The following is a 25168-nucleotide window of genomic DNA, read 5'->3' on the forward strand; positions in this document are numbered from 1 at the left end:
CATATGATGAACTGTCAATGTCAAATAATTTTTTAGGTTATACGCTATAAAACCTAAAAATAAAGTTTTTCTATCTTCTTCATACTTTAAAACTTGTAAAAAATGAATGAACTTGAAGAAGCGGAAAATACACTAAACACTGGAGAAAGTGAATCAGAGGATCGATTGACCATGTTAAATATAACTGAAAAGTTGTCCTCGATGCCTGACGTTTTAGAGTACATCCAAGGGTTGGAAAAGTTAATTGTTAGACATGAAAAGAAAATTAGAAAGCTTCAAAGAAGACTTAAAGTACATTTATTTAATAATAAAGTATATTTATTTATTTTTAAACTTTGTAGAGAAAAGAAACGAAAGAAATTGGTGTTCAAACTGAAAATGACTCTCCTAAAAAAGGTTTAACAGAAGAAATTACAGAAGCTGCTCAATCAGCTATGATTAAATCTGGGTTTGTTTATGAAGAAACTTCAGGGTTATACTACGATTATAATTCTGGATATTATTATAATGCGGTAAATAAAAAGAAAATATTGAAATTTTAAAGTAAAAAGAAATTTTTAGGAGTATGGTTTGTATTATGATGGAAATACAGGAACATACATGTCTTATGACAATGAAAAACAAGAATATGTTTTTCATTCTCAAGTTGAGCCCCAAAAAAGCAAAGAGGAGTGTACTCAAGAAACTTTTGAGAATCATAAAAGACATAAAAACCAAAGGAAAGCACAAGTAAGTTATTTTTCCTTAAAAATGATTTATATTAACTTTCCTTTTTAAGGTAATCACTTCTTCTACTATGGAGAATCTATCTCGATCAATGAGCTCAATGAAACTAACAGCTCTACGAGAATACGCACTTGGTACGTAGCACTTCAAGTAATTTAAATGTTATTTCCAGGAGCGGAAGAAAATCAAGAAAATCAACCAACAACAGCTAAAAGATGAACAGCAAGATGTTGATTTAGAAGAAGGGGAATGTTCGGATTTGTCAGAAAACCAGGAAGATTTCAGTGAAAGTGATATAGAAAATAATGATATTGGTAGATTAATTTATAATTTTTTTTTTATTTTCATATTAAAATTATCATATTAATTTATGCTTTTGATATTGCAGATATTTCAACAAATTATCCACCATGTATTCGGATAATAATCGAAGAAACATCAATACCATCAATAAAACAAGGTTCCTTATACATCATAACTTACGAAGGAGGCACATTAGGTCGTGAAGGCAAACACGACATCCTCCTCTCAGACATTAACGTTAGCAAACACCACCTTCAATTTAAATTTGATCAAAATGAAGAGAAATACTTCCTCACTGACTTAGGATCAAGGAATGGCACCATTTTAAATGGAAAACGGATGTCTGCGTCAAAACAAGAATCTGACCCAATGGAAATTGTACATGGTGCAAAATTAATAATTGGGGGAACTACAATGACATGTCATATCCATCGTGGTAGTCAAACATGTGGATTATGTGAACCTGGGTTGATACAGAAAGTCGATGAAGGGGTTAATAAGGGAGTTGGTGGTGGGGATAAAATAAGTATGCATAAAGCAGAATTAAAAAAACTTAAGAAAAAATTTGCAATGGGAAAATCAAGTGGTGAATTGGCGGCAGGATATACAGATCGAGCTCAAGCTCGAAGAGAAACTGTTGGGAGTCATAATGAAAATGAGAAGACTCAAAGTGCATCATTAAATCAGTAAGTCAATAAAATTACGTTGCAAAATAATATTAACACGTTTATGCCCCAATTAATTTTGATAGATTTTTGTTTCCAGTTTCATTTTGGTGCAGTTTTTATCCTTTGCAACTTACTTTAAGCATTTTTTCATAGTTTTTTTTTAATGTTCCATTAATGCAACAATGGGCATGAATGGGACCATATACTTTGTCAATAAAATCAATCAAATCAACATAAACTTTAACAATAAATGTATTGGAATTGTTTATTATCCATTATCTTGTGTGGAAGTGAACAAAACAGGATTTATGCAGATTGACTTTAACTTTTTGACAAAATTCCCAGAAAGGAAAAAATCAATAATGTTATATTCTCTGAAAACAACGGTTATTCACGGCTTGATACTGGGTGTTTTTTTAAGCCCAATAGAACTTTAAATTGGAAAAAATTACACAAAAAATTAAATTTTAATCCAAAAAATGTTTTTGTTTGAAAGATCAATACATGGCATTAACATTTGAAAATGATTTCAGGCATTGTTCTTGACGAAGCGCATTCTGGACGTTCAATTTTGGGTCGCATTGCTGGCCGTATGTCACAAATAACAGGAACATTGTTGGCCTCCAAACCGTCAATTGTTGCTGGTTTATCAGCATAAATCAATGATTTTGCGTAGCCCCACAGGAAATAATCGAGAGGTGTCAATCGCACGACCTTGGATGTCAATTGACTGGTCCATTTCTCGAAATAAACTTATCGCCAAATTTTGATTTCAATAAGTCGCCGTATGGCACGTACTGCCGTCCTGTTAAAACCACATCTCACCCTGATCAATGTTATCCATGTTTTCAAATAAAAAATCATTGATTATAACGCAAGCTCCGGCTTCATTTTTGAAGAAATAAGGTCCAATGATGCCACTAGCATGGAAACCACACCAAGCGGTGCATTTTTCTGGATGTAATGGAGTCTGTAGGGTCTATTGTGGATTAGTTTCACTCCATATGCGGCAATTTTGTTTATTAACAAACCCATTAAGCCAAAAATCAACCTCATCGCTGAACACAATATGATGGTTTAGAGCCCAGTCGGCGAAAGAACGACGCATATGATGGTCTCGTGGCTTTAATTCCTGCACCAGCTGGATCTTAAACGAGTGTAGTCCAAGATCTTTGCGCAAAATTTTCCAAGTAGTGGACAGACAAAGCCTCAATTCCTGTGTCTGACGACGAATCGATAAACTTGGATCTTCTTCCACACTTTCGTTTACAGCGGCGACATTTTCTACATTACGTACATTCCTTCGACGTGTTGGTGTTATTGCATCATTTAGAGAGTATGTGGTATGAAATTTATCCGCAGTTTGACGGATGGCTTGCTTAGATGGACGATTATGTAAAATGTTATTAATTTTAAATTTTAAAAGTCGTCCGCACTAGAAGTTTGACTAAAGCTGTAATGATTAAACTTTCTGTTGCTTCATCAATTCGAACCTCGTTTTCTAAATAATTATTTTCAACTTTAACAACACTTCAAATAGTCTTCTACAGTAACCAACGAAAAGTCGTTTTCTGTCAGAGTTTTCACAACGTTTAATTTAAATAATACAATGGTAGTGTGGGAGCCTTGAAGCTGTCGACCATCCAGTTATTGATGTCGTTGCAGAAGTCTTCAATGTTGCTATCTTCACCACCATCATCTGGAGGAGTGATAAAAACATCAGCGATCCAAAAATCATCGTCTTCTATTACTTCAATGAGTTCTGCAGTTGTGAGGGGTCTGAAATTATTAAAAATCTTTAGCCCATTTAGCCCATAGTTCCAATATTGTAACTTTTGGCAAAAAGTGTTTTTTTTTGTACTTATCTCATTTATTATTATAAAACGTGTTGCTGCCTGCAAAATTACGTTGTGACTAACAACAAAGCGTGGAGGGGAAAAACCGGGGTGTTCCATTATTGGAAGTGTGAAAATTCATTTCTTGTTTTAGATCAATAAGCAGTGAAAATAAAGGTTTTAAATTATTATCAAAAATGGGTTGGAGCGAAGGACAATCATTAGGAAAGGATGGAACGGGAAGAATTGATCCTGCAAGTAAAATAAAAGTAATAAAAAACATTATTTTGACCAAATTTAATTTCAGGTTGAATTAATTTCAAATCCTGGAACAGCAGGAATCGGTAGCTTTGACCACAATATTCCGATAAATCCAAAAGGAGAAAAGTCTGATATATGGCTTAAAACTCAAGAACGTTATCAACAAATACCTGAAAATAAAGACAATGATTTTTAATTAATTTTTTTACTTTTCATAAATATTATAAATAATTTTAAAAAATCTACTTTATTAAATAAAACGAATTAAGATTAATTTAATCCAAGAATACTTTATTACTAAATAAAAATATCAGCAATATAACATCACATTGTCGCTTTAAAATTACTAATACAGCAAGAACACAAAAAAAATTAAAACAATCTCGAAAACGAGCAAAATTTCTCTCACTTTGTGTTGTTTGCACCTTCAGAGTGTATACCGACGCTTGCGGCATGTTCTGCTTCGTCAACTTTAGTAGTTACGAATCTAACGTTTTTGTTTTCAGACAAAGATTTTTGCGTAAGAAGTTGTTTCACACCGCTATTCGATTTTTCAATGTTACTATTTCGTCTCGGTGATTTTTTCAAATCATTATTACTATCACTAGCTCGACGTGGCGATGTCGCACCAACATCTAAAAACACCGAATTCGTCTGACCATGAAAACTTCTTGATATTCTATTAATTTTAGGCGGTTCTATAAAAGATTCTTTTACCAAAATCATACCTCCTTGACTTTTATAATTTAGATTTTCAAGTTTTTGACTATTTGAATTAGCTAGAAATTTTTCTTTACTATGTGCCCATTTATCAGAACCAGGTTTTAATGGATATTTACTATCGGATTGGCGTCTTTCTGTAATCACTAAGATTTTGTTATCTTGTGGACTAGAAAGAATTGGCGAAAAAACGTCGGTTGATGACGATGTTGGGCTATAAACGGATTTTGTTAAGTCAAAATCTTCATCCTCGTTTAATACCAAGGATGATTCAATTTCTTCTGTTACAGTTACGTCACAATCTGCGGTTGAACCTGCTGTTGCATCGTTTGTATTGAATTCTATTTCAGAACCCCCCGAAACTGGTGTTACATCGCCACTTTCATCTTAAAATAAATTTCTTTTTTAATTAATTATCTAAATAAAGAACAATTTACCTTGTCGGACTTGAATGTTTGTAAAATATTCAACAAACTCTAATCCTTTTTCGTTTCCATCATCTTTTTGTGCATTTTCAAGTAAAATTCCAACATTTTCTAAATCTTGATCTAAACCAGGAGCAGTTGGAAACATATGTGAGATACTATTGACGTTGAGCCTATTTTTAAAAATAGTGTTAATCTTATAATTAGGTTGGGAAATTTGGAAAATTTAAAGATAATTCTGAGGTTGTTTTGAAGAAAGGTTAGGTAGATAAAACAAAAGGTGAACAAACAACAAAAAAACAAAATTTATTCTTTTTTTTGTCATAAGTACCCATCGCCGCTGATCACACTAGAAGACATCTCGCTGCTTTCCTTTGAATTTGAGTAAATATCGGAAATTCCCGGCGAAGAAGGACCACTGCTGCTTGATATAAAACTAGGAGGACCACTCCAACCTATAATACCAACAAAATAACCACCAAAAAATTTTATACACAAAAATAACTTTGTTAATTTATTTATTTACACCCCCAAAAAAAGTTTATACATTTTCCAAGAGTTTCGTTACTTTATATTATGATCAATCAAGAAAATATATTCAACGCTAGACCCACACACCAATTTATAACCTTCATAATCATACTCACTACTTGATGGTGACTGTAAACGAAGAGGTGGATGTCCCGAACCTGGACAACCGGCTATTATCGAATTTGTCGGAGTTGGCAAAGGTGTTGAAGGGTATTTGGGCGGTGTTGAAGACGGTGTTTTGTATAAGGGCGCTGTTGTCATTTTTTCTAAGAAATTATCGAGTTGTTTTAATGATAGAGCGTTGTGGAGGGTTTCTAATGGACGAATTGGTGGTACACCACCAAAACCTTCAATACCTAAATTAAAAAATATTAAGATCATTTTATTTAAGTGGTAAGGCTCATTTTTACTATCTTCCTATTAAGCTAACAGATGGCCATCATAGCTACAATTTGTAGGTTTTTAGATGTATCTGTAGATTTTGCAGGAAATTGTAAAAACAGGCCAAACTAGTTTTATTAATTACTTTAAATTGAAAGACATATCTAACCTCAAATACATTTTTTATTGATTGTTTGGAATATTCCTCAAAATATATCCTATAGAATTGTGTCCATCACAAAAAATCAGCTCTTAATTCTTATACTTGTAAGATGATGCACACAAACAAAAAAAAATATACAACATTAGTTATAAATCGAATATTATTTTTATTATTATTACTACAGGGTGGCTCAAAAAAATGTACTCACACTTTAACTGCCGCTATGCAGCCTTTTTGCATTGCAGGTGTAATTAAATAATCACAGCATGGCAGGAAATCAATTTAGTTTGGAAGAGGAAGTTTGTCCTGAAATATTATTGGAAGACCGAAAACGCCATTAAAGTGTAAAGACGATTCAGAAGGGAATTCGCAAAACTGCCTCCAACGCGACAGATTGGAGACTCCTCGCATCAGAGACAAATTTGAAGCAGATGGACCACGGACATCCATGAGCTCTGGAAGAAGATCAAGTGCAGGAAACAGTCCTTTACAGAAATCTCTTTGATAAACTGATCGGGAAACCCACATCTCAAAAGATAACGTCTTGTATCTCATCGAGAATTTCGAGTGTGCAGAAAGTGAAGCATATGGCAAGGAACATATGTAGTTTTAGAAGTTGGATAGAGGATCCTAACAATACCCAAACGCTGTGATGGCATCTAGGGGAAATGATAAAGAAGAAGTATCTATACGAGCATATTTTCGTAATACCATCTTCGTACACGGGGAGAGAAAAAAATGGCGTAATGCAGGATAAAGTTGGCAAGCAAGGCGAACGATTTCCTCGACTCAGGTTGGAACTCCTTATACACCACGAAAAACGCCGGCGATACACCTTTGCATCCTAGATGATTGACCTACACAGGTTCGATTGGTTTTGCAAACATATGACAGTTTCTTCGGTGTTCTTTGCAAGCTACTCTGACTCACCTTGCTACTTAAGGTTGTATTTTGAGGTTATTTACTAATTTCATAAAATGATTAACATGTCTTTCAATTTAAACAAATCATTAGAAGTTTTTTATTATAACTTACCGGTTGCACTAGCTGTACTTGGAATCATATCCCTTAAATTTGGTGCACTGGAACTACCGGTAATAACAGCCGTTGAAAACAATGTTGAATTCTGGTTGGCACCTCCTGCTAATTTCTTAAAAGCCGCGGGACCCCCGCCCAATCCGAACCCTAGCATCTTGAAATAGCTCATCTGTCCGGCAATGCTGTGTCGGTGGCGTTTCGCGTTGGTCGCTGTCGCTGCGGCTCCTCCGCCCGACGCCGAACAGCCACCGCCGCCGGAATCTGAATCGGACACGCTCGGACCGGTTAAGCTTCGGGAGGTGGTCGGGTGCGAGAGCGACCTTGCGGTCGTCTTCGGCGGGGCGGAGAAGAACGATAGGAGCGTCGAGGGAGTGCGCGCGAAATAATACGAGGAAGTTAAAGGGAGGAGGTCATGAGGGATACAATCGAAACTACTAAAAGGTATCGGAGGTGGTTCCGTAACCGACAATAACTGTTTTTCATCGTCAAAAAATTGATTATATTTCTCAATTAAATAATATTTATGCATCTTTTCCGTTTCTAATATGTTCGGATCTGAATACGAACGGTGTTGAGGTCTAAACTCCAAATCATGAAAATCACAAAATTCCCTATCATTACGACTCTCATGGTATTCAATTTCTTTATTTTCTTTAGTAGATCCAACCTCTGAATTTTCACTTTCCCAATTAACTTCCAACGATGTATCATCAGGAATATCAAAACTTCTTTTGAAATGAATATCAGATAAAGGTAACTCGTTTGTACTCATTTTGACCCCACGATATTGACTTTGTTCCGAAGTAAAGAGTTTCAAGTTCAATTCAGTTAATGGCAACTCATTAGTTGAATTCATTTTTTCATTTCCACCTTTAGAACTTACAACTAAATTACTACAGTCGTTATCGTCGTCGAATGAACCATGTTTTGATACTAATGGACTATTTTTTAATGATCGCCCCCGAAACGGGCTATCATCCTCAACACCGTGTTCACCAACGTGATCAAAAGAACCAGAAATTGGACTCAATTGAGTTAATTTAAATCGAGTCATTGTCAATTCGGACCGCGGGATGTAAATCGGTGGTGATGTAGGAACGTTTGTTGGTGTTATGGGGTCGTTGTCGTTGTTTGGGGAGTTGTCATCTTCTGTTTGTTTTTGTGTGTTTGTTTAATTTTTGTGTTTATGAGTGTTTGAATGTACGCGATGTGCACAGATTTACATAAATTATAATTTTGAAGCATGCGCAAGCCGGGAATTAAATAATAAGGGTAGATAAAGGGGTTGTTTTTGAGAGGGGGTGAAACGTTGAAAATAAAAGAAAAGAAAAGAAAGAAACAAAGAGAATTAATATTTACCGTTACCAACAAATTGGGTTTTGATCTTTAGTATTGGTGATAAAAATTAAATTTGGAAAAAAATATTTCAAGTTTTGTAATTAACTTTGTTTAAAAAATTATTTCGATTTAAAAGGAATATTTTCACCAGTACTTAGAAAAGTTATTGAACTAAATCTACAATTTATGACTGACTAAGTTGCTAACTATTTTTAAGATATTTTGAGAACCAAAAACTTTTTTTAGGACTATTCTACTTATTGCAATGTTAATAGATTTAATTTAAGAAAAAACCAAAAAGCTTTTGTTAAGTCAACATTATCTAACTTATAACTCAAAACCAATTATGAGATTAAAAAAATTAAAAAAAAAAAAGATAACAGGAAAGATGTAAAGACCCAAATATACAACCAAGCAAAAACAGAAACAGCGGTAGCATTAAAAAAAGGAGCTGATAAGACACAAATGTTACAAAGCAAGCATTATTTATTTATAGAAATTCTAATTTTATTATTAAAATTTTATCACATATATATTTTTAGCTCTTTTTTACCTTTCAAGACTTTACAACGATTTTTTATTATAATTATCTCATTTAAATGTCATTTTATAATTATCATTGAATTATTATTTATTATTAACATTGAATTAGGTAAAAAAGAGAATCGATTTCAAATAAATATAATAAAAGCAGTGTTTTTCTATAAATAAACGTTTCGAACAACGTTATAGGTTGCCGTTTAGGATTTTTGTGATTATTATTAAAAAAAGATTATAAGAGTTCCAATAGGAAGCAAATCGCAAACTAATCGTCCTTTTTAATTTTATTTAAAAAAAAAGGCGAAAGTGTACCAAATACTTCCGTACAAATTAAAAAAGTTAATCATAAAAATACTTTAAGTATTTTTTATGATGAGGAAGCACCAAGGGCACGGAACTACCAGACAGATGAGTCACATCGATTTCGATACTCTTTTTGGGATCTGCCTGTCTCTCGTCATCATGCTGACGCGCCAAGCCAAGATTTCTACAAGACACTTTTAAAGATAATTTTCTTTTTGTTTATATTAATATCCGCAGAAAGAACAATATAGCTACCTGTTAATTTTAAAATCATTAAAAGAATTATTAATCACAAAATAGCTAATTCTAAAATTTAAAAAAAAATTATTTGTGTAACCTATCTTTGAATTTTGCAGAAACCTTGATTCACATCCAGCTTTTCTGTTTATCCAAAATTAAAAAAAAAAAATAGACCGAAAAACTACAACAGCGAAGCAAAGATGTGAAGAGAAGTTAAAGGAGTTAAAAAGAAATTGATAAACAAGAAGATAATTTAACCCTTTTACATACTTTGAAATGCATTAAAAGGTTAAAAAAAAAGTTTTCAATCACACATTTAACAATCCTTAAACATTTCAGGTTTAGTTCCGATAAAATTAATAAAAAAAAAGTAAAATTGTTAAAAGAACGAACACCATATTACAATAAAAATCAATTCAAAATTAATAATCAAAATCTACTTTCAAAAAGAAGTGTTTTGAGTACGTGTATTAACCCCTGAAGTAGTAAGGGAGTTTAAAAGTAAAATAATTAACTGTGTCTTATCAAATAAAAAATAAATGGGAAAAAAACGAACCAAAAACACAACATAAACAATTTTTTTTTGGTCCATACCTTGTTGACTGTTCACAGCATCCAAACTTTGGAACTGGTGAAGTTGTTCTGTTAGCGATAAATAATTTTTTTGAACTTTCTCCAAATAATTTTAACGCAAGAAATAACGACAACAAAAAAATGACTCGATGAATGTCGAATAATAAGCGGAATTGAAGATGGAAAATAAAAATTAATCGAATGGAAATGTGGAAAAAATGTGGATGTTTAAATGTAAAAATAAAAATGATACCATGCAAAAAAGCCTCCCCCCTTTTTTCGTATTCACTTTTAAGAAAAGCGTAATAAAAACCCTACCTTTTCCTTTGTTTTGTTTACTATCATAACTCCTAGATCGAGGTTCTGGATCCGGACTTGCGGCTCTACCGCCCCTTTGAGTTTGATGTTCGAGTTCTTCATGGAGGCGTTGCGCCAAATGCATCGCCTCATGACCACAAACTGTATGAGAATTACTACAAAAAAATAAATATAAGAAAAATTTCATTTTATATTTATGAAGTTATTTTAGTACCCAATTGGTATTGGATCACTCGTTTTATGCTTGTAATACTGATTGTGATGATCCAAAACGTCTGACGAGATCAAACTCGCACTAGTTGATGGTTCCGAATGTAAAGGACGAAGAAAATCACTTTTGTTATCTTCTTCCGGGGTCGACTCCGCTTCCTCTTCAATTCTTGGCGAACAATGACTTTTTGGATCGTCAGGTGTTGCTGTATCTGATGTATTTGTGGAGCTCTACAAAAATTAATATTGAACGCCATTTTTTTGGGTTATTTTAGAAATATTTACATTATTTTTGCTTGCAACTGATTCATTTCTTGAATGTGGTCTAAACCCAGGCCCGGGTGGTAAATTTTTCTGAACACAACAATTAACTCCAGGACTAAAATGTAATTCGATGTGAAAACGTTCTTCGCTTGAAGGATCTTTCGTTGGATCTTCATATAACATTATAACAATTTGGGACATATAATTTAGTTCTGAAACCATTGATATGTATTCCATGGCTCTTCGCCATTGTTCATCCTTTTTAACCTAATATATAAAAAAAATAATTTCGCTTTATTATTTGTCTAATGAACTTACATCTAAAAGGCCGCCATGTCTTAAAACTGTAATTAAAGAATGGATATGACTTTCACTTGTAAAGTATAATCTTGTCCTGACATGTCTTCCTGGGCTAGAAACACCATGTGAATAAACCGGATTCAAGCGATTAACATTTTCTTCTGATTCTTCGATATTTCGTTGTAAATCTGCTTTGATTTTTTTTAATAAAGGAGTACAGATTCCTTGACCAATTGTTAATTTCTCCTGGACCGTCAATCCATATTCTTGAGGAATAACAATGTCTGCTAAATATTTTGCATTTATATACAACTCTTCCGCTTGTTCGAATTGCAATGTATGCTGATTATGTTGCAAATCGTATTTGATGCAATCATAAATATCCGGTATCTTGCTAATATCATAAATCTTGTTTTTCGTAAAAAAATCTTTTTCGATTTTACCCCAACGGCGACCCATTAATTCCCAGGTTTCCGCGTGATAAAGAACAGCATCTTTCGTCTTGGGGTCTTCTTTTTTCTGACGGACGATTTCCATAAGGGACTTTATTAAATCATGGACGCGTTTGCAACATTTTACCGGATTTTTTACAAATTCTAATGCGTCGTTTATACTTCGTGAATTTCCGGGGTTTACCTTTTCTTTATCTTCTTGGGAAAATTCTCTATCTAATTGCATTAACTCGTGTAAACGAGATTTACACCTACAATAAATTAATTTAGAATTAATTTAATGATAGCTTTATAAAAATCATCTTACATATTTTGATATTTACTACTATCACAGTCATTATCCAATAATCCATTAGTATTGGCACTCTTAACCATTTGGACTAAAATTGGGGTTAATTCTCCTTCCAAAGCAAGTAGTCCTTTGGCAAAAGCGGCTGCTGTCATTTGAACTCGACCTTCGTCAGAAGCATAGATTTTCAGGTCATGTCGAAATGTGGAATGTAACCGTAAAAGTCCTAAACCTTGAGCACCCGCATATTCACCTAATTTTTAATTTGAGGTTAGAAAAAAAATGTATTGTGAAATTTCGAGATGATCACTACTTTTTATTATTATTTTTTAGTAATTAAAAACTAAACTATAAAAAGTAGCAATAATAGCTATTTCCACATAGAGATGGCAGCAAAATTAAATAGAACAATGGGTTTTTAAAATGAAAACAAGACACATGTGTTCAAACGTAAAATATAAAAAGCTAAATACGAACCAGCCAGATGTCTACCTTGCCCGCCTGGATACATGCAACGAAATATTTTCCCCAGTTCTTCAGCTTGGATTCGACCTGCTGGCGTCAGCTCCCCACCCCATTTTAATATTAGGACTAGCGAAGGTTCAGCTGGTTTATCTACTAATAAAAGTTTATAAATTAGATGATTTTTAAAAATCGCGAAATTAAAAAAAAAAAGATAAAATAATTAAAAAAAAGAAAAATAACCAGACACACTGCTACTGCTACTAGCGCTAGCTTTACCATCGTCCGAACTTGACCCCCTTGGACGACCTTTTGGTTGATATTTCATTTGGACTTTTCTGTTAATACCAGAAAAATGACCATACCTAAAAAAAATTAAATAAGAAAAAGAAAAAATAAATAAATAGTTATTACATCTCCAAAACGCTCTTTAATTGTTCTAATTTTCCTTGTTTCTCTTCAATTTCCGGATCCGCTTCGTGCTGTTGTATTTCAGCTAATAAAGATCTTGCTATATCCAAAATTTCTTGTAATTGTTTCGGACGTTTCAGTTTAACATGTCCGTGTTTATAACCGTCGTATTTTTCAAAAATTTCAAAGAATCTAACAAAAAAAAAGTAAAATAATTTTTTATTCATTATATATTAACTTGGGTTATTCCCAGAGTAGTCTATACGATGCAGTGTTGCCAAACGTACGATAACTATTTTTTTTGTAAAGTTTGTAAAGAGTGAAGTTTAATTTATTTTATTTTTTTGTATTTAATGAAGATTATTTACACAATATTTTATATTTATTATGCGTACGATATTTTAATTTAAAAAACGATAATTTTTTCCGCGCATGTACACACGATAAGTATAATGTTTAAATTTGGCAACACTGATACGAAGTATAATTGATATTTAGAGAATATTCAATTTAATATTTTTATTGAACTAAAAGTAAAACTAACTAATATAGAACGTATTTGTGTGTATTAAAATTATTCATTGACACAATTTAAAGTTGTTATATCGAGGTTTTCTGTACTTACTTTTGATGTCTAACTTCAACTTTCATTTTTTGTTTAGGTGTTCGATCTCCATGTCTAATAACGGCAACAACGCACCGTAACTCCATCATTTTTCCGAATGTTGTTGGTACAATAGGCGGATCGTCAAGTTGAAATGGAACAGACCAAGGTATATGTAAAGTAGGGGCGAGTTCCCTCAAAATCATATTTCCCAAGATTTTTGCACAATCGTCGTAGTACTTGTTGGAGTTTTTCACAAAACTGAATCCATTCACATCGCAAACAAATGACTTCCCGTTCGCTCTGAATAAATCGAATGGAATGAAATGTAATATAAATCTTTTTTTGTTTGTGGGGAATGGTCAGACATACCTCAACAAATCGAAACCGCATACCGCTTGTTTGAACGCCAAGCATACTTTCCGGGATATCAGTTTTTCCGCGTTACTCAATATCACAGGGTATCGAATTTCTTTGCCGTCTCGGTCTCTTTCTACTTTACCATCAAGTGCTGGTGATTTTCTTGCTTCTGCGTGTGCATAATCCGGACCTACTGTATAAACCTGGTAAAAACAAAAATATTTTTTATAAAAATTGGATTTTTATAACCACACTGATTTTTAGGAAATTCTTTTTGCATACTTTAACATCTGTACCATCTGTGGGCATAAAATCTTCATAAATAAAACTTCCTGTTTTTCGTACTCTGGACTCTGGCGAATAAACACTGCTTCTACTGCCAATCTAAAAAAGAAAAACGTTTAAAAAAAAATCACAACATCAAATATAAATATAACCTTTCTAAATAATCGTTGACTCCCACCTCCAGCGGAAGTTGGGTAATAAATATAAATGTTATGATCTTCAGCAGAAACAGGTTTTTCAACAAATGGTTTATTAAAAACGACTCCATTCACTTCAACGTGATCCTCAGATTCAACCAACTCATGATCTAAAAATGAATAAATCAACAAAATATTTCTAAGGAATTTCAAAAATTTAAATTTACGTTTCGGATCTGGACTGTCACGATCTAAAACGGCATATCTAGGAATTTCGATGCCTTCAGATTCCAATATCGAATAAACTTTTCTGCGATCCTGTATATCGTACTGCATATGTAAATTGTTTATCACGTAGGGGTTGTGAAGTCTCGCATACTGGACGGCTTTCTCCAATGGGAATCCTTTCGAATGGAACGATATCAGGCAGTCGCAACTTGGCCATTCTTCAACCGGCTTCTAAATGTTGCGGAAACAAAAAAGGGGCACGAAACGTAGAAAGTATAAATAATGACGTAACAAACCTGACGAACTAACGTAGGTAATAGATAAGGACGAAAGGAATTTAATTTTTTGCTAATAATAAAACCTTACTTTTTTAACGAAAAGAGATCATTTACGTAGAAATAAGAGGGTGCGGGAATGTTAAAATTTAAAAATATATAATCAAAAATATAATAATTTGATAACATTTTAGGATCTACTACCTACAGTCTTACTTGTAAAATCACCTCTTCGGGAAACACGATCACTTTTATGTATTCAAATTCTTGTAGTCGCGTCAAGATCTCTTTCATCGGTTTGCTTTGGGATTTCTTCGCCATCGCGCATACCCCGACCAATACTTGCTTTCCCGTTTCCTCCATATCCGGAGGACCTAAACTGTTGTCGCTCGAATCGCATTCTAAATCACCCTAAAAAAAACAACAATTTTAATCCTTTAAAATAATACAATAAAATATAAAAATATCAAACCGAATTGTAATTCCTTAAATAATTTGGCACACGTATTGTTATTTTTAAAGTTGAAAAACCTTAATTCGCTATTTTTAAATTATTACCTAACATGTTAACGTTTAAATTTGTGTTAGCAAAATTAATACGGTAAATCTTAAGGTTAATAAACCACGTTATAAATTTAATTAAATGTTATTTTTTTATTATTTTTAAATGAAATTTATTTTCCTAAATTTCAGTTTAATGAATATTTGTTAATTGGCTATAATGATAGATTTTAGAATAGTTTAGAAAAGAAAATTATTTAATAATTACCCAGTAATTATATCCTTCTAACTCATCAAAGTCATTAAATGCAAACATCAAAAGTTAATAAATCAAAATGCGTTTTAAATTTATGTTTTCTTCAATTTTACATCTTAGATTTTAGTATATTTTTACAGTTTGATTTTTTTATCTGTCATTCCGTCACTTTATTATCTGTCACTAATACCTAACATTACGGTGGTTTCTAACTTTAGTCTTTAACTTTTAACAAATTTTGTGTTACATTGTACAATGTTTTCTAAATATTAATTAAATTGTGTACATCCTTCGTGGATATTTTGGGGGTAATCTCAGAACACACAAATCACACTCAAACCCTTTTGTAGATATAGAGAGATCCATATATGTAGGTAGTTAGTTTAAAATAAAGAATTTATTTCTGTATTCCGTGTATACATCCCGTTTTTAGTAAAGATTTTCAGCATCAAATAGTATAAGAAAATATAAAAGACATTGTGGAAAAGTGAAATTATTAATTTATCACCGCATTAATCTTGATGCTTTGGATTTTGAAACAACGCCGGAATATAAAAAATGTTTATTTTGTTTTTATCTCATAACTCAAAACGTTTATCTCAAACATCAAGTTGTTTTTTTTTAACGTTATAAAAACATTTCCCAAGTTTTTTTTGTTAAATCTTATAACGTTACAACTAATTATCAAAAAAAGTAGAACCTCAAAAGTAAAAAAGAATATGGGTTGAAGTGGAGTTTCCTCGAAACATAACTTCTACTTATTATTCTTAATAGGGATTCCCCCTGTTTAATCTGACTATTTCTGTTCGTTCTATTCTTGTGATGTCTATGAGTCAACCAATCGTTTGGGGGTCTTCCCCGTGGTCTTTCACTATGCGACTTTCTTATTTTGGTAATTTATGCTAATCTATTCTCGTTCATCCTTTCATCTCCATTCACATCGTCTTTGTGACGCACACCGAACGACATCTTATGTCTCGCATTACTGCCGTATTTTGATACACGTTATTCTGTCGTAAAACGTGATCCCCATTATCAACCATTTAGTATTTGCATCGCAATCGTATACAAAATTTGGTCTTGGTCTTTTATTGCTGTTCTATAATCATTGATTTTGTTTTTACTATTGATATTCTCTTGTTATAGTGGTTGGTCATCACGTAGAATTTTTTCAACTCCTAGGGTATATTGTCCTGTTCTTTCTTTACAATTCTCGAAGATTTTATTCATAATGAGGATAAAGAAGCAATGGCTTAGGTTTTCTCTTTCGCAGACACCTAATTCAACCTGAATTTCCTCTGCTAATTCATCATCCAATTTAATCTTGGTATAGTTGTTGCTATACAAGTCTGATTTTTTGCTTTAGGACTTTAATCTCATCTGGCAATTTCACATTATCGAATGACTATGTGAAGGCGACAAAACAAGGGTGGTTAGTCAAATTCTATGGACTTTTCAATTGAATGAAAATATTGTTTTGTTTTTTTTAGAAAAAAATTAATGGAATCTTTTTAATATAAATGTTTATAATTCCTTTTTTTCTCGGTAATATTAATTACCTTATTCCCATCGGGTAGTATTTTAATTAAATTTTAAATATTTACTAACACGTTCAACGACACCCTCGTTAGCACCACGCGAAATCTAACCGGCTGTCGTCACGCGGTTAACGACTACTAATCGTTGAACATGCATCTTTAGAATTAGGGCATCCCCACTTTATGCTAGGGTCGAGAGGAGACCTCATTAAAAACATGAAATGGATAATAGAATATTCCTATCTAACCGGCGTCGTCACTTGCTAGTCGACAATTCTACTACAGTTACGTGGCTGAATTGTGCACTGGGGATAACGTAACCAGTAATGACTTGCTTTGGTCAAAATCAATACAACATGGACTTTCTGGTCTGTTCTATGGGCGGAATATGCGAGCGATGTTAGTTTAATTGAGCGACTCGAAAGGAAATAAGCTCACCAAAAAGTTCATACATGGAAATTTGACATGGAAGTTCGCTTCGATTTGCCCAATTTTAATTTCTATTCAAAACCGGTATGGAGAAAATAAATTCATATTATACGAGAAAGAAATTTTAATGATATCTACGGTACTTTCTTCCAATGTGATAGTTTCCAGCATAACTCGTAATATACATTGTTTTGAGATTTTGAATCAGTTGAAATGGTTTACGTTCTGTCCGTATTGAACTGTTAATAATATGGCAATAAAAAGGCTGACTACAACTCAGTTTGCAGGCTTGCTAAATTTTACACCATCCATGAAGAATTCAAGATTAACGATTATAGAAGCAGTAGGATTTTTTATGAGTGTGAGCACAACTTCATACATAACAAAGTTGCAATGGAAAACATTAAAAAAGTATTAGTGATATAGTTAGAAAACACAACTCAAAAGCAGATTACATTTGATACCAATACAATTACAAATAAGACTTTGAAGATTTATGAAAAAATTGTAAATCAGGTACCATCTACTGCTTCAGCTGAAAAAAACATTTTTTTCTGCAAGCTATGATTAATTTCAAAGATACAAACAATGACATTCTTTAAATAATGTAAAATTGAAGGCTGATCAAGCATCTGCTTCAAATACAATGATTATTTGAGCAGTGTTTAAATTTGAAAACGTTTAAATTTATTTAAAAAAAATCTATTTACCCAATAATTATATCCTTCTAATTCATAAATTTCACTAAATCCATACATGTTATCCTCGAAATTATATTAATAAAATAAACATAACTCCTACACAACAATATTTACTACAACAAACTACTGTGCCAAATGATCCGCACAAATGAAATCTTTATTACATACAACACTCTAAAGTTAAATGTTATCCGCGATAAGATCCTCAGTTATCTCGTTATTCTCGTTCACTTGTACAATTTTGTAAACTTAATACAGAGTCATCGTCGTTCGAGAAAATAATCAAAAAATTACGATCGTTTTTAACGATAGTCCCGTTTTAATGACTGTTTTAATGTTTTGTCTTATTTTTCAGTACGTACGTAACAATCGTCGCAAAAACACACGTCCTCCGTATCGGATTTCATAAATTTCTTCAATCTCCACCAATATTTTAACCAAGGCCATTCCATCACACATTTAAAACAACCGAAACGTAACGAATACGCTGCTACCGTAAAATTTGTTACTTTATTAAATCGGATGCAGTGTTGGTTGTTTGATCACACCCATAGGTAACGTTCGACAAAAACCGTTCGTCTGTCACATGCGACAGATGTAGATTACGCAACTTTTTTAGATGAGGCTACACGCGCTTTAGGTTTTAAAACGATTTCGATTCAGAATTAATCGACAAGGACGAGCGTGAAGTTGCGAGAGTAAATTATTTGAGTGATATTTTCGAAATGATCTAGAAGAATCGTTTGCGAATTATGTGTTATGGTTTTATTTTTCTTTAAATAATTCAAATTGTAAATATTTACCATTTGTTTTTGTCATAAGTGTTTGGAAATTTTTTGGGATGGAAATTATAAGTGGAAGTTTGCCAAGTTTTATTGGAGCAAATATACTTAATGTTTGTTTACAAGATATCTATGTAAACTTTCAGTTTTTTTAAAGGATATTTGAAAATCAAAGGAGTCAAACCAAAACATGTTAATTTTTCAAACCAAACCATAAAATAATGAAAAAAATTAAAATCATACATATTCCGAAGATTTATCCACATCTTCAACAAACACAGCTGGTATGTTATCATAAACTTGTGACATCATTTTAGGCAAACTACAAATATTTAAATTGGCACAAAGATAATCTACCTTAAACAGCAATAAAAGTTTTTCTACTTACACCTCCTACATAGAACTGCGTAGATCTACCACCAGCAGCCTTGCGAAGTCCTTGATAACCGTGTTCCAGTTGAGTATATGACATACTGCGAAACCATTCCGTTTGAGGGTTATCTTTTTTTAAAACTCCAGGTACACCTATTAAAACTTGACGAAATTGGTTTGATTACCGTAACATGGGACGGTGCAATTCACACTGCAGTGCACGACTTTTTTTTGCTGATGATACTCCTCCTGGCAATCCAAAACGAGCAGGTCACAAAGTATTGATTGTTCTCGGTCCTATTTTTACTTTTTTACACGTACGGGATAGGTTCATTTGGGACTAGTTCTATTTACCGTATCCTAAACAGTCCTTGAAGAATGTCAAATTAAATTGTTATTATTTATATAAAGCGGTTTCGATTTAAAAATAAAATGAATGAATGTTAAATATTTTTAGGTTAGGACGGCGAGCTTTGACGTAACAAGTTTATTGTCACATCAAGCGACATCTATGAATTAGATGAAAAAGATATTATTAATAATTTTTCACATCATTTTTAATTAGATTGAGTGATTTTTAATCAACAATATGTAAATTTTATTAAATTTGTAATAATTTTACCATAATTGGAATATTATATGATTTTATTATTGTAAGAAGTCAAAAATTAAACTTTATACATTAATTCTATTTTTAATCTGTAGATGGGGCTACCTATAAAAAAATAACCTCGAAAAGTATTTTAAACCATAACATCTTTTTTAATGAATTATTAATTGTTTTATTGATTGATTTTTCTAGCTATAAGTTAAATGGCATCGAAATGGTATAATCTCGCTGTAAAGAAAACAGATTTACAACTCTTAGGTACTCTAAACGGTGGTCAAAGTTTTAGGTGAGGTTATGTTTTTGTTTACACTTAGAATCAGACTTAGAATTTTTAAATTTTTATTTCAATAAAATAACTTTAATTAATATTATTGTTGTTTTAAGATGGAAATTGGATAATTCCGGAAATAAAGAACAATGGATAGGAATTTTTGATCATAAATTGTGGATTTTAGAGCAAGAAAATGATGCAATTAAGTATCAAGTTTACGGAGATGAGGAAAATGTTAATGAAAATGAAAAGGAGTATTCAAAATTATTGAAGAATTATTTTAATTTAGATATTAATTTGCAAGAGTATTACAAACAATGGTCAGACGCTGATCCGTATTTTAAAAAGGCTTCAAAACAGTTTTATGGGATTAGAATTTTGAAACAGGATATCACTGAAAATATATTTTCATTTATTTGTTCGTCTAATAATAATATTTCCAGGTATATAGTAACTGTAATAAAAAGAATTAGCAAATTAATCACTTTTTCTTTTAAGAATAACCTCGATGATTGAAAAACTTGCAACCTTTTATGGCAACAAAATTTGCACATTAAATGATACAACATATTATAGTTTTCCCACAATTAATAATTTATGTGTTGAAAACGTCGAAAAAAAATTATCAGAAAACGGTTTCGGGTACAGAGCTAAATACATAAGCAAAACTGCAAAATTTATAAATGAAAATGGAGGTGATTTATGGTTAGAAAAATTAAAAGAAATGAAATATATGGATGCCAGAAAGAATCTTATGAATTTAAGTGGTGTTGGCCCAAAAGTAGCTGACTGTATATGTTTAATGTCTTTAGGACACCTTGAAGCTGTTCCCGTTGATACTCATGTTTATCAAATTGCCACTCGTTTATATTTACCAAAACTGGGGAATAAAAAAACTGTTACTGAAAAGGTTTATCAAGAAATTGGGGAATGTTTTAGGAATATGTATGGTCCTTTAGCTGGATGGGCACATACAGTAATGTTATGAAATAATTTATGAATAACGTTCATTTTTAAATTAATTTTTAGATTTTATTTTGTGCCGATTTAAAGAAATTCCAACAAAATCAAGATGAAAACTCTGAACCGATAACTAAACGCAAAAAGAAATAGAAATATGCTCGTTTTTTTTTATATCCATTTGTTTATTTTTAATTAAGCAAGTTTTAAAAAGTATTAAAAATTAAGTTTATAACCTCACTTTTTATTGATTCCTTTATATCATTATATAAGCTATCATCAAGTTACTTTTTTAGATAGTTATAAAGCATTTTATTTAACAAAATATAAAGATAGAACACCTAAATTCATTTTATAAAAAATTAACATTTGGAAGATGGTCCGAAAGTTTTTTAACCCTTTCATCATACAGATTCTCAAATTTTTGCGTCATCTGCACGTCCATTTTAATAAATTCATTTTCAATGTATGATTCCAAATTGACAATATGCTCTTTAAGATGATTATTTAATTCTTCTGCGTCTTTTTTCAATGAATCCATTAATTCAATTTTAATATTTTTCAAGAAATTGTTTTTATCAATATAATCAGTTCGGATCCTTGGTGACATCATCATATTTTCCGGTTCAGGTTGAACCCCCGTTGAATTTTTTCTAATAGCTGGTTCAGGAATTTTTTGATTACTTTTCGATATTTCTAACTGAGATGACACAACCTTTTTGGTTTGTTCCGAAAATGCTTTCTTTAAAACTTTTTTTTTGGTTGTTTTTCTCGTAAACATTAATTTCGTTACTTTTGTTGAGTGAGCTTTCCAACATGTAATGGGATGTAATAGATTTCTTACGTCGTACATGTAAATAAATCCTTCATTTGAACCAATTGCGATTGTATTTCCATCCGGACTAACATCAACAGCACTTAATCCATGTTGAGTGCTACTTCGAAAAACACATTCTTTTATACCAACATCGTGAACGCAAAATTTATTATCTTCACCAACGGTTACTACTACATCATGATCTATTTTTCCGTAAGCAATACCAGCAATAGCAGCCGTATGAGTTTGGGCTGAAAATGTTTTATTAGCTGTATTTGTATCCCATAACATAATAACACCTTCTTCACTCGCAGCAGCTAAAATATTTTCCTCCCTTGGATGAAATTTTAATGATGTAGGTTCGACTATATCCGAAATAATATAATTTCCACAGCAATGACCATCTATAACATCATAAAGAACAACACTTCCGCTTGAACAAGAAACAGCTAAATGTTGATCAGATACATTAAAATCAACGTGTTTAACTGATGATGGTACGTTTCCAAAGAGTTTGCTAATTGTTTTTCTTTGAGTATCATAAAGTGCAACTTGTCCCAAACACGTTCCACAACCTATAATCCGTTTTGTTTTTAATTGGAAACAAACGGACGTGACATCATCCAGGGCCGCTAAAGTGTGGATTTTCTTGACATCGTACGCATCTTTAAGAAAAATAATTTCCGGTTTCGCTTTTTCCGAAACGAATACCATGTAACAATTGTCGTTGGAAAATGAAGCTGAGATTACTTTTGATAAAACCGCCGGGGTGTACACGATATCTTCGTAAACGTGGGGCCAAGAATGTAATTTTATTTCTACCGACGATGACATCAACATCTAGACATAAAAAAAGGTAAGGTATTATTTCAAAATAAAGAAGAAAAGTATGTTGTAAGCCAAACCTTGATTAATTTTTATTCGGGAAAATTTTCAGTTCAAAAACATTATTTTTTATTAAAAAATAAACACACAAAAAGTTTTACTTCAATTTTGAAAGTAAATTTTGACTTCTGTGTTAAAGAGTCAACAGAAAGTGTCAAAAAAATCGACTTTATTTATTAATAAATAAAGATTGACAACAATCAAGTCAAAATTAATAAATAGGTTAAAATCAGAAAATTGTTTAAAAAATGGTTTACTAAATATACCGTATTTGTTTTAATCTAAGACGTATCATATAACTAAGAATGGTTTAAAAAAAAGTCTTAAAGTAGAGTTAGCAATCAACTAAATTACGGCATTTTTTTACTATAACATTATTATGAATAATGTTATAGTAAAAATTGGGCGTCTTGGATTCTAACAAATACGGTAATTTTATTTAATTTTGCAACGACCACAAATTATTCGCAATTATTAATTGATTGTATCAAATTTTGGTTAATTCTTTGCTTATCAAAGCTTCCAAAGATATTCATTATCAATCTGAAAGTTAACAAAATATACTCTAGTACAGCGATTCTCTACCTGTGGTACTACCACTGGTGGTACTTGGCTGCTGCCGTGGTGGTATCGACAAGCTATGCTGACATTGAGGTTAACTTTTTTACTAACGGAAGTAGTACGTAGAAATATTAAAGGCTTAACTTAGGCTTAACTTGTATAGCAGTATGTATAGTACTACAAACATTACAAGGTTAAGAAACACTGCTCTAGTAGGTAATTATTAACTTAATAATGAACTAATTCTTCTTCCTCAACCTGTTGTCTCCATTTATTTCTGTCTTTTGCTGTTCTAATCCATTTTTTCTCCGCCACAGCCTTCACATCATCGATCCACCTCTTTTGCGGTATTGCTGTATCTCTTCCAGTTTCTCGTGGTCTCTAAAAGGTTATCCATTTTCTATGTTTTCTCTTGCCAATGGTTATACACTAAGTTGTTCTGCAGTTTTCATTGTCAAGACATTTCAAGACATTTTGGTTTCAAGACATTTCTTTGTTTTTCAGTATAAAACTGACTTTTCCAAAGGCTGCCCATGATAATTATAATTGCTCATAGATATTTTTGATGATGGCAGTGTATCGCGAATCTATTCTATTCATTATTTAATTCTGCCAGAGATGACCAGGTCTCAATGCTATCAAACACTTTGTGATAATCATTATATTCTGTGTTTTTAACAGTTTGCAAGTAGTCAGTACTGAAATCTTTCTGGAAACTGGTTGATATGAATCTAGCTATCACATGGTAATTTCATGGGTGAGATGTGATTGAACCGTACTTTTTTCATCGATGAAAATGATCGCCATGTTACAGTAAATGGAGTTCGCCATCATGTCATGTAATAATTAAACTAATAATTAAATCGGTTATATTTGGAATCACATTTAATACTTAGAAGCAGAAACGCAATAAACTCATTGTGACAGTTTTAAAGAAAATGTTTAACACCTATTTTCAAAACTTTTCAATACATATTAAGTTATTATCAAATTCATGTTTAGATTTCATTCATAATTGCACTAATAGCAATTTCTCCTTATCGATGACGTCACAGTTGATGATGACTCTTGAACTCCATTGAGACGAGAAAATATTAGTAACGCACATGAAAATAACAATACTATTCGGAAATGTAAAATTTTAATGTATTGTTATAAGACATGCGGAAAAGTTATTTTATATCATTTCAAACCTAAAAATTTAATTAGATCTCTTAAAAATATCACAAAAAAGTCACGTTCTATTTTTTTTTCTCGTTGATGTTTTAAGGTTTGTAAAACCATTAGCTTGACACGATCGTGAGTGGAACGCTGCTGCTCTTCAATCTCGGTCGTAACGTAAACGTACTCTTGGAAGGATGTGTTGGCTCGCTCTCTTGTGTCTTGTATCTGACTAAAAAAAAATCTACGAAAAAAAAGAACTATAAAATAAACCACTTTTTTTATTCTGGTTTACTTGTAGTACTTAAGAACAAATTTAAAAACATATTTTAGTCGACTAACAATCATTCCGGAAGTCACCCTTTTCTACTTTCTTTTTCTACCTCCCAAAATAAAGAATCTCTCCTTTTTGTGCCAACGATCCAAAAACCTGGGGTTGTAGTGTTTCCTTTTCTCTCTTTTTTTTCTACCTACCATCCTCGGGGTCCCTCTTAAGCGTTACCTCATTATGCGAACACAAAGAACTCTCCGCGACCGTAGATGGGAATCGAAGGGGACATAGAGGAGAAGGAGGAGAAGGTCGGATGGGGCCCCTACGACGGGCGACGGCTCTTAAAGGGGAACGAAGAATAAATAAAAGCCGATTACCATACGAAAAGGTGTCGTCTCTCCGGTTTCTTCTGC

General features: G+C 32.3%; 4 protein-coding genes across 19 annotated transcripts; 2 read left to right on the plus strand and 2 right to left on the minus strand.

Moving 5' to 3' along the window:
* Positions 1–11: 11 nt before the first annotated feature.
* On the plus strand, positions 12–4072 carry LOC111424533 (angiogenic factor with G patch and FHA domains 1). The gene is made up of 7 exons (XM_023058104.2): positions 12–291; positions 342–512; positions 562–729; positions 899–1040; positions 1115–1715; positions 3687–3786; positions 3840–4072. Exons 1-7 carry the CDS (start codon positions 103–105, stop codon positions 3987–3989), a joined length of 1521 nt encoding a protein of 506 aa, XP_022913872.2. The 5' UTR covers positions 12–102; the 3' UTR covers positions 3990–4072.
* LOC111424529 (inositol hexakisphosphate and diphosphoinositol-pentakisphosphate kinase) lies at positions 4064–19320 on the minus strand. Of its 16 annotated transcripts, none has more exons than XM_071197888.1 (21): positions 19236–19320; positions 14869–15051; positions 14365–14596; positions 14153–14307; positions 13998–14099; positions 13728–13918; positions 13377–13658; positions 12755–12943; positions 12584–12705; positions 12356–12496; positions 11897–12131; positions 11156–11840; positions 10859–11104; positions 10578–10804; positions 10364–10518; positions 10067–10114; positions 7049–8200; positions 5586–5825; positions 5270–5393; positions 4951–5111; positions 4064–4899 (listed from the first exon to the last, which is right to left on the minus strand). In XM_071197888.1, the coding sequence occupies exons 1-21, from the start codon at positions 19317–19319 to the stop codon at positions 4199–4201; spliced, it is 5655 nt and encodes a 1884-aa protein (XP_071053989.1). In that variant the 5' UTR covers position 19320; the 3' UTR covers positions 4064–4198. The 16 variants fall into 16 exon arrangements, with proteins under 16 accessions (XP_071053989.1, XP_071053986.1, XP_071053990.1 ...); XM_071197885.1 differs by having other exon boundaries at positions 14857–15051; XM_071197889.1 differs by lacking the exon at positions 19236–19320 and adding an exon at positions 19091–19163 and having other exon boundaries at positions 14857–15051.
* Positions 19321–19902: 582 nt separating this feature from the next.
* Positions 19903–21295, plus strand: LOC111424532 (8-oxoguanine DNA glycosylase). Its single transcript, XM_023058102.2, has 5 exons — positions 19903–19957; positions 20022–20115; positions 20214–20543; positions 20599–21076; positions 21130–21295. Exons 2-5 carry the CDS (start codon positions 20033–20035, stop codon positions 21211–21213), a joined length of 975 nt encoding a protein of 324 aa, XP_022913870.1. The 5' UTR covers positions 19903–19957; positions 20022–20032; the 3' UTR covers positions 21214–21295.
* On the minus strand, positions 21284–22908 carry LOC111424530 (protein NEDD1-like). The gene is made up of 2 exons (XM_023058100.2): positions 22783–22908; positions 21284–22717 (listed from the first exon to the last, which is right to left on the minus strand). The coding sequence occupies exon 2, from the start codon at positions 22715–22717 to the stop codon at positions 21413–21415; it is 1305 nt and encodes a 434-aa protein (XP_022913868.2). The 5' UTR covers positions 22783–22908; the 3' UTR covers positions 21284–21412.
* Positions 22909–25168: the final 2260 nt, after the last annotated feature.

This window comes from Onthophagus taurus, chromosome 7, assembly GCF_036711975.1.
Source record: "Onthophagus taurus isolate NC chromosome 7, IU_Otau_3.0, whole genome shotgun sequence".
Classification (NCBI taxonomy): Eukaryota; Metazoa; Arthropoda; class Insecta; order Coleoptera; family Scarabaeidae; genus Onthophagus; species Onthophagus taurus.

Bases quoted from the DNA above. Each gene is read 5' to 3' on its own strand.
- LOC111424529 (XM_071197883.1), bottom strand. From the start codon at position 18,517: ATGGAATGGCCTTGGTTAAAATATTGGTGGAGATTGAAGAAATTTATG. The intron at 13,659-13,727 runs GTATGTCTGACC...CGATTTATTCAG, and splicing joins TGCGGTTTCGATTTGTTGAG to AGCGAACGGGAAGTCATTTG. The intron at 10,519-10,577 runs GTACTAAAATAA...ATTTTTTTGTAG, and splicing joins AGTGATCCAATACCAATTGG to TAATTCTCATACAGTTTGTG.
- LOC111424532 (XM_023058102.2), top strand. From the start codon at position 20,033: ATGGCATCGAAATGGTATAATCTCGCTGTAAAGAAAACAGATTTACAA. The intron at 20,116-20,213 runs GTGAGGTTATGT...TGTTGTTTTAAG, and splicing joins AACGGTGGTCAAAGTTTTAG to ATGGAAATTGGATAATTCCG. The intron at 20,544-20,598 runs GTATATAGTAAC...TTTTCTTTTAAG, and splicing joins TCTAATAATAATATTTCCAG to AATAACCTCGATGATTGAAA.
- LOC111424533 (XM_023058104.2), top strand. From the start codon at position 103: ATGAATGAACTTGAAGAAGCGGAAAATACACTAAACACTGGAGAAAGT. The intron at 730-898 runs GTAAGTTATTTT...TGTTATTTCCAG, and splicing joins AAAACCAAAGGAAAGCACAA to GAGCGGAAGAAAATCAAGAA. The intron at 3,787-3,839 runs GCAAGTAAAATA...ATTTAATTTCAG, and splicing joins GAACGGGAAGAATTGATCCT to GTTGAATTAATTTCAAATCC.
- LOC111424530 (XM_023058100.2), bottom strand. From the start codon at position 22,717: ATGTTGATGTCATCGTCGGTAGAAATAAAATTACATTCTTGGCCCCAC.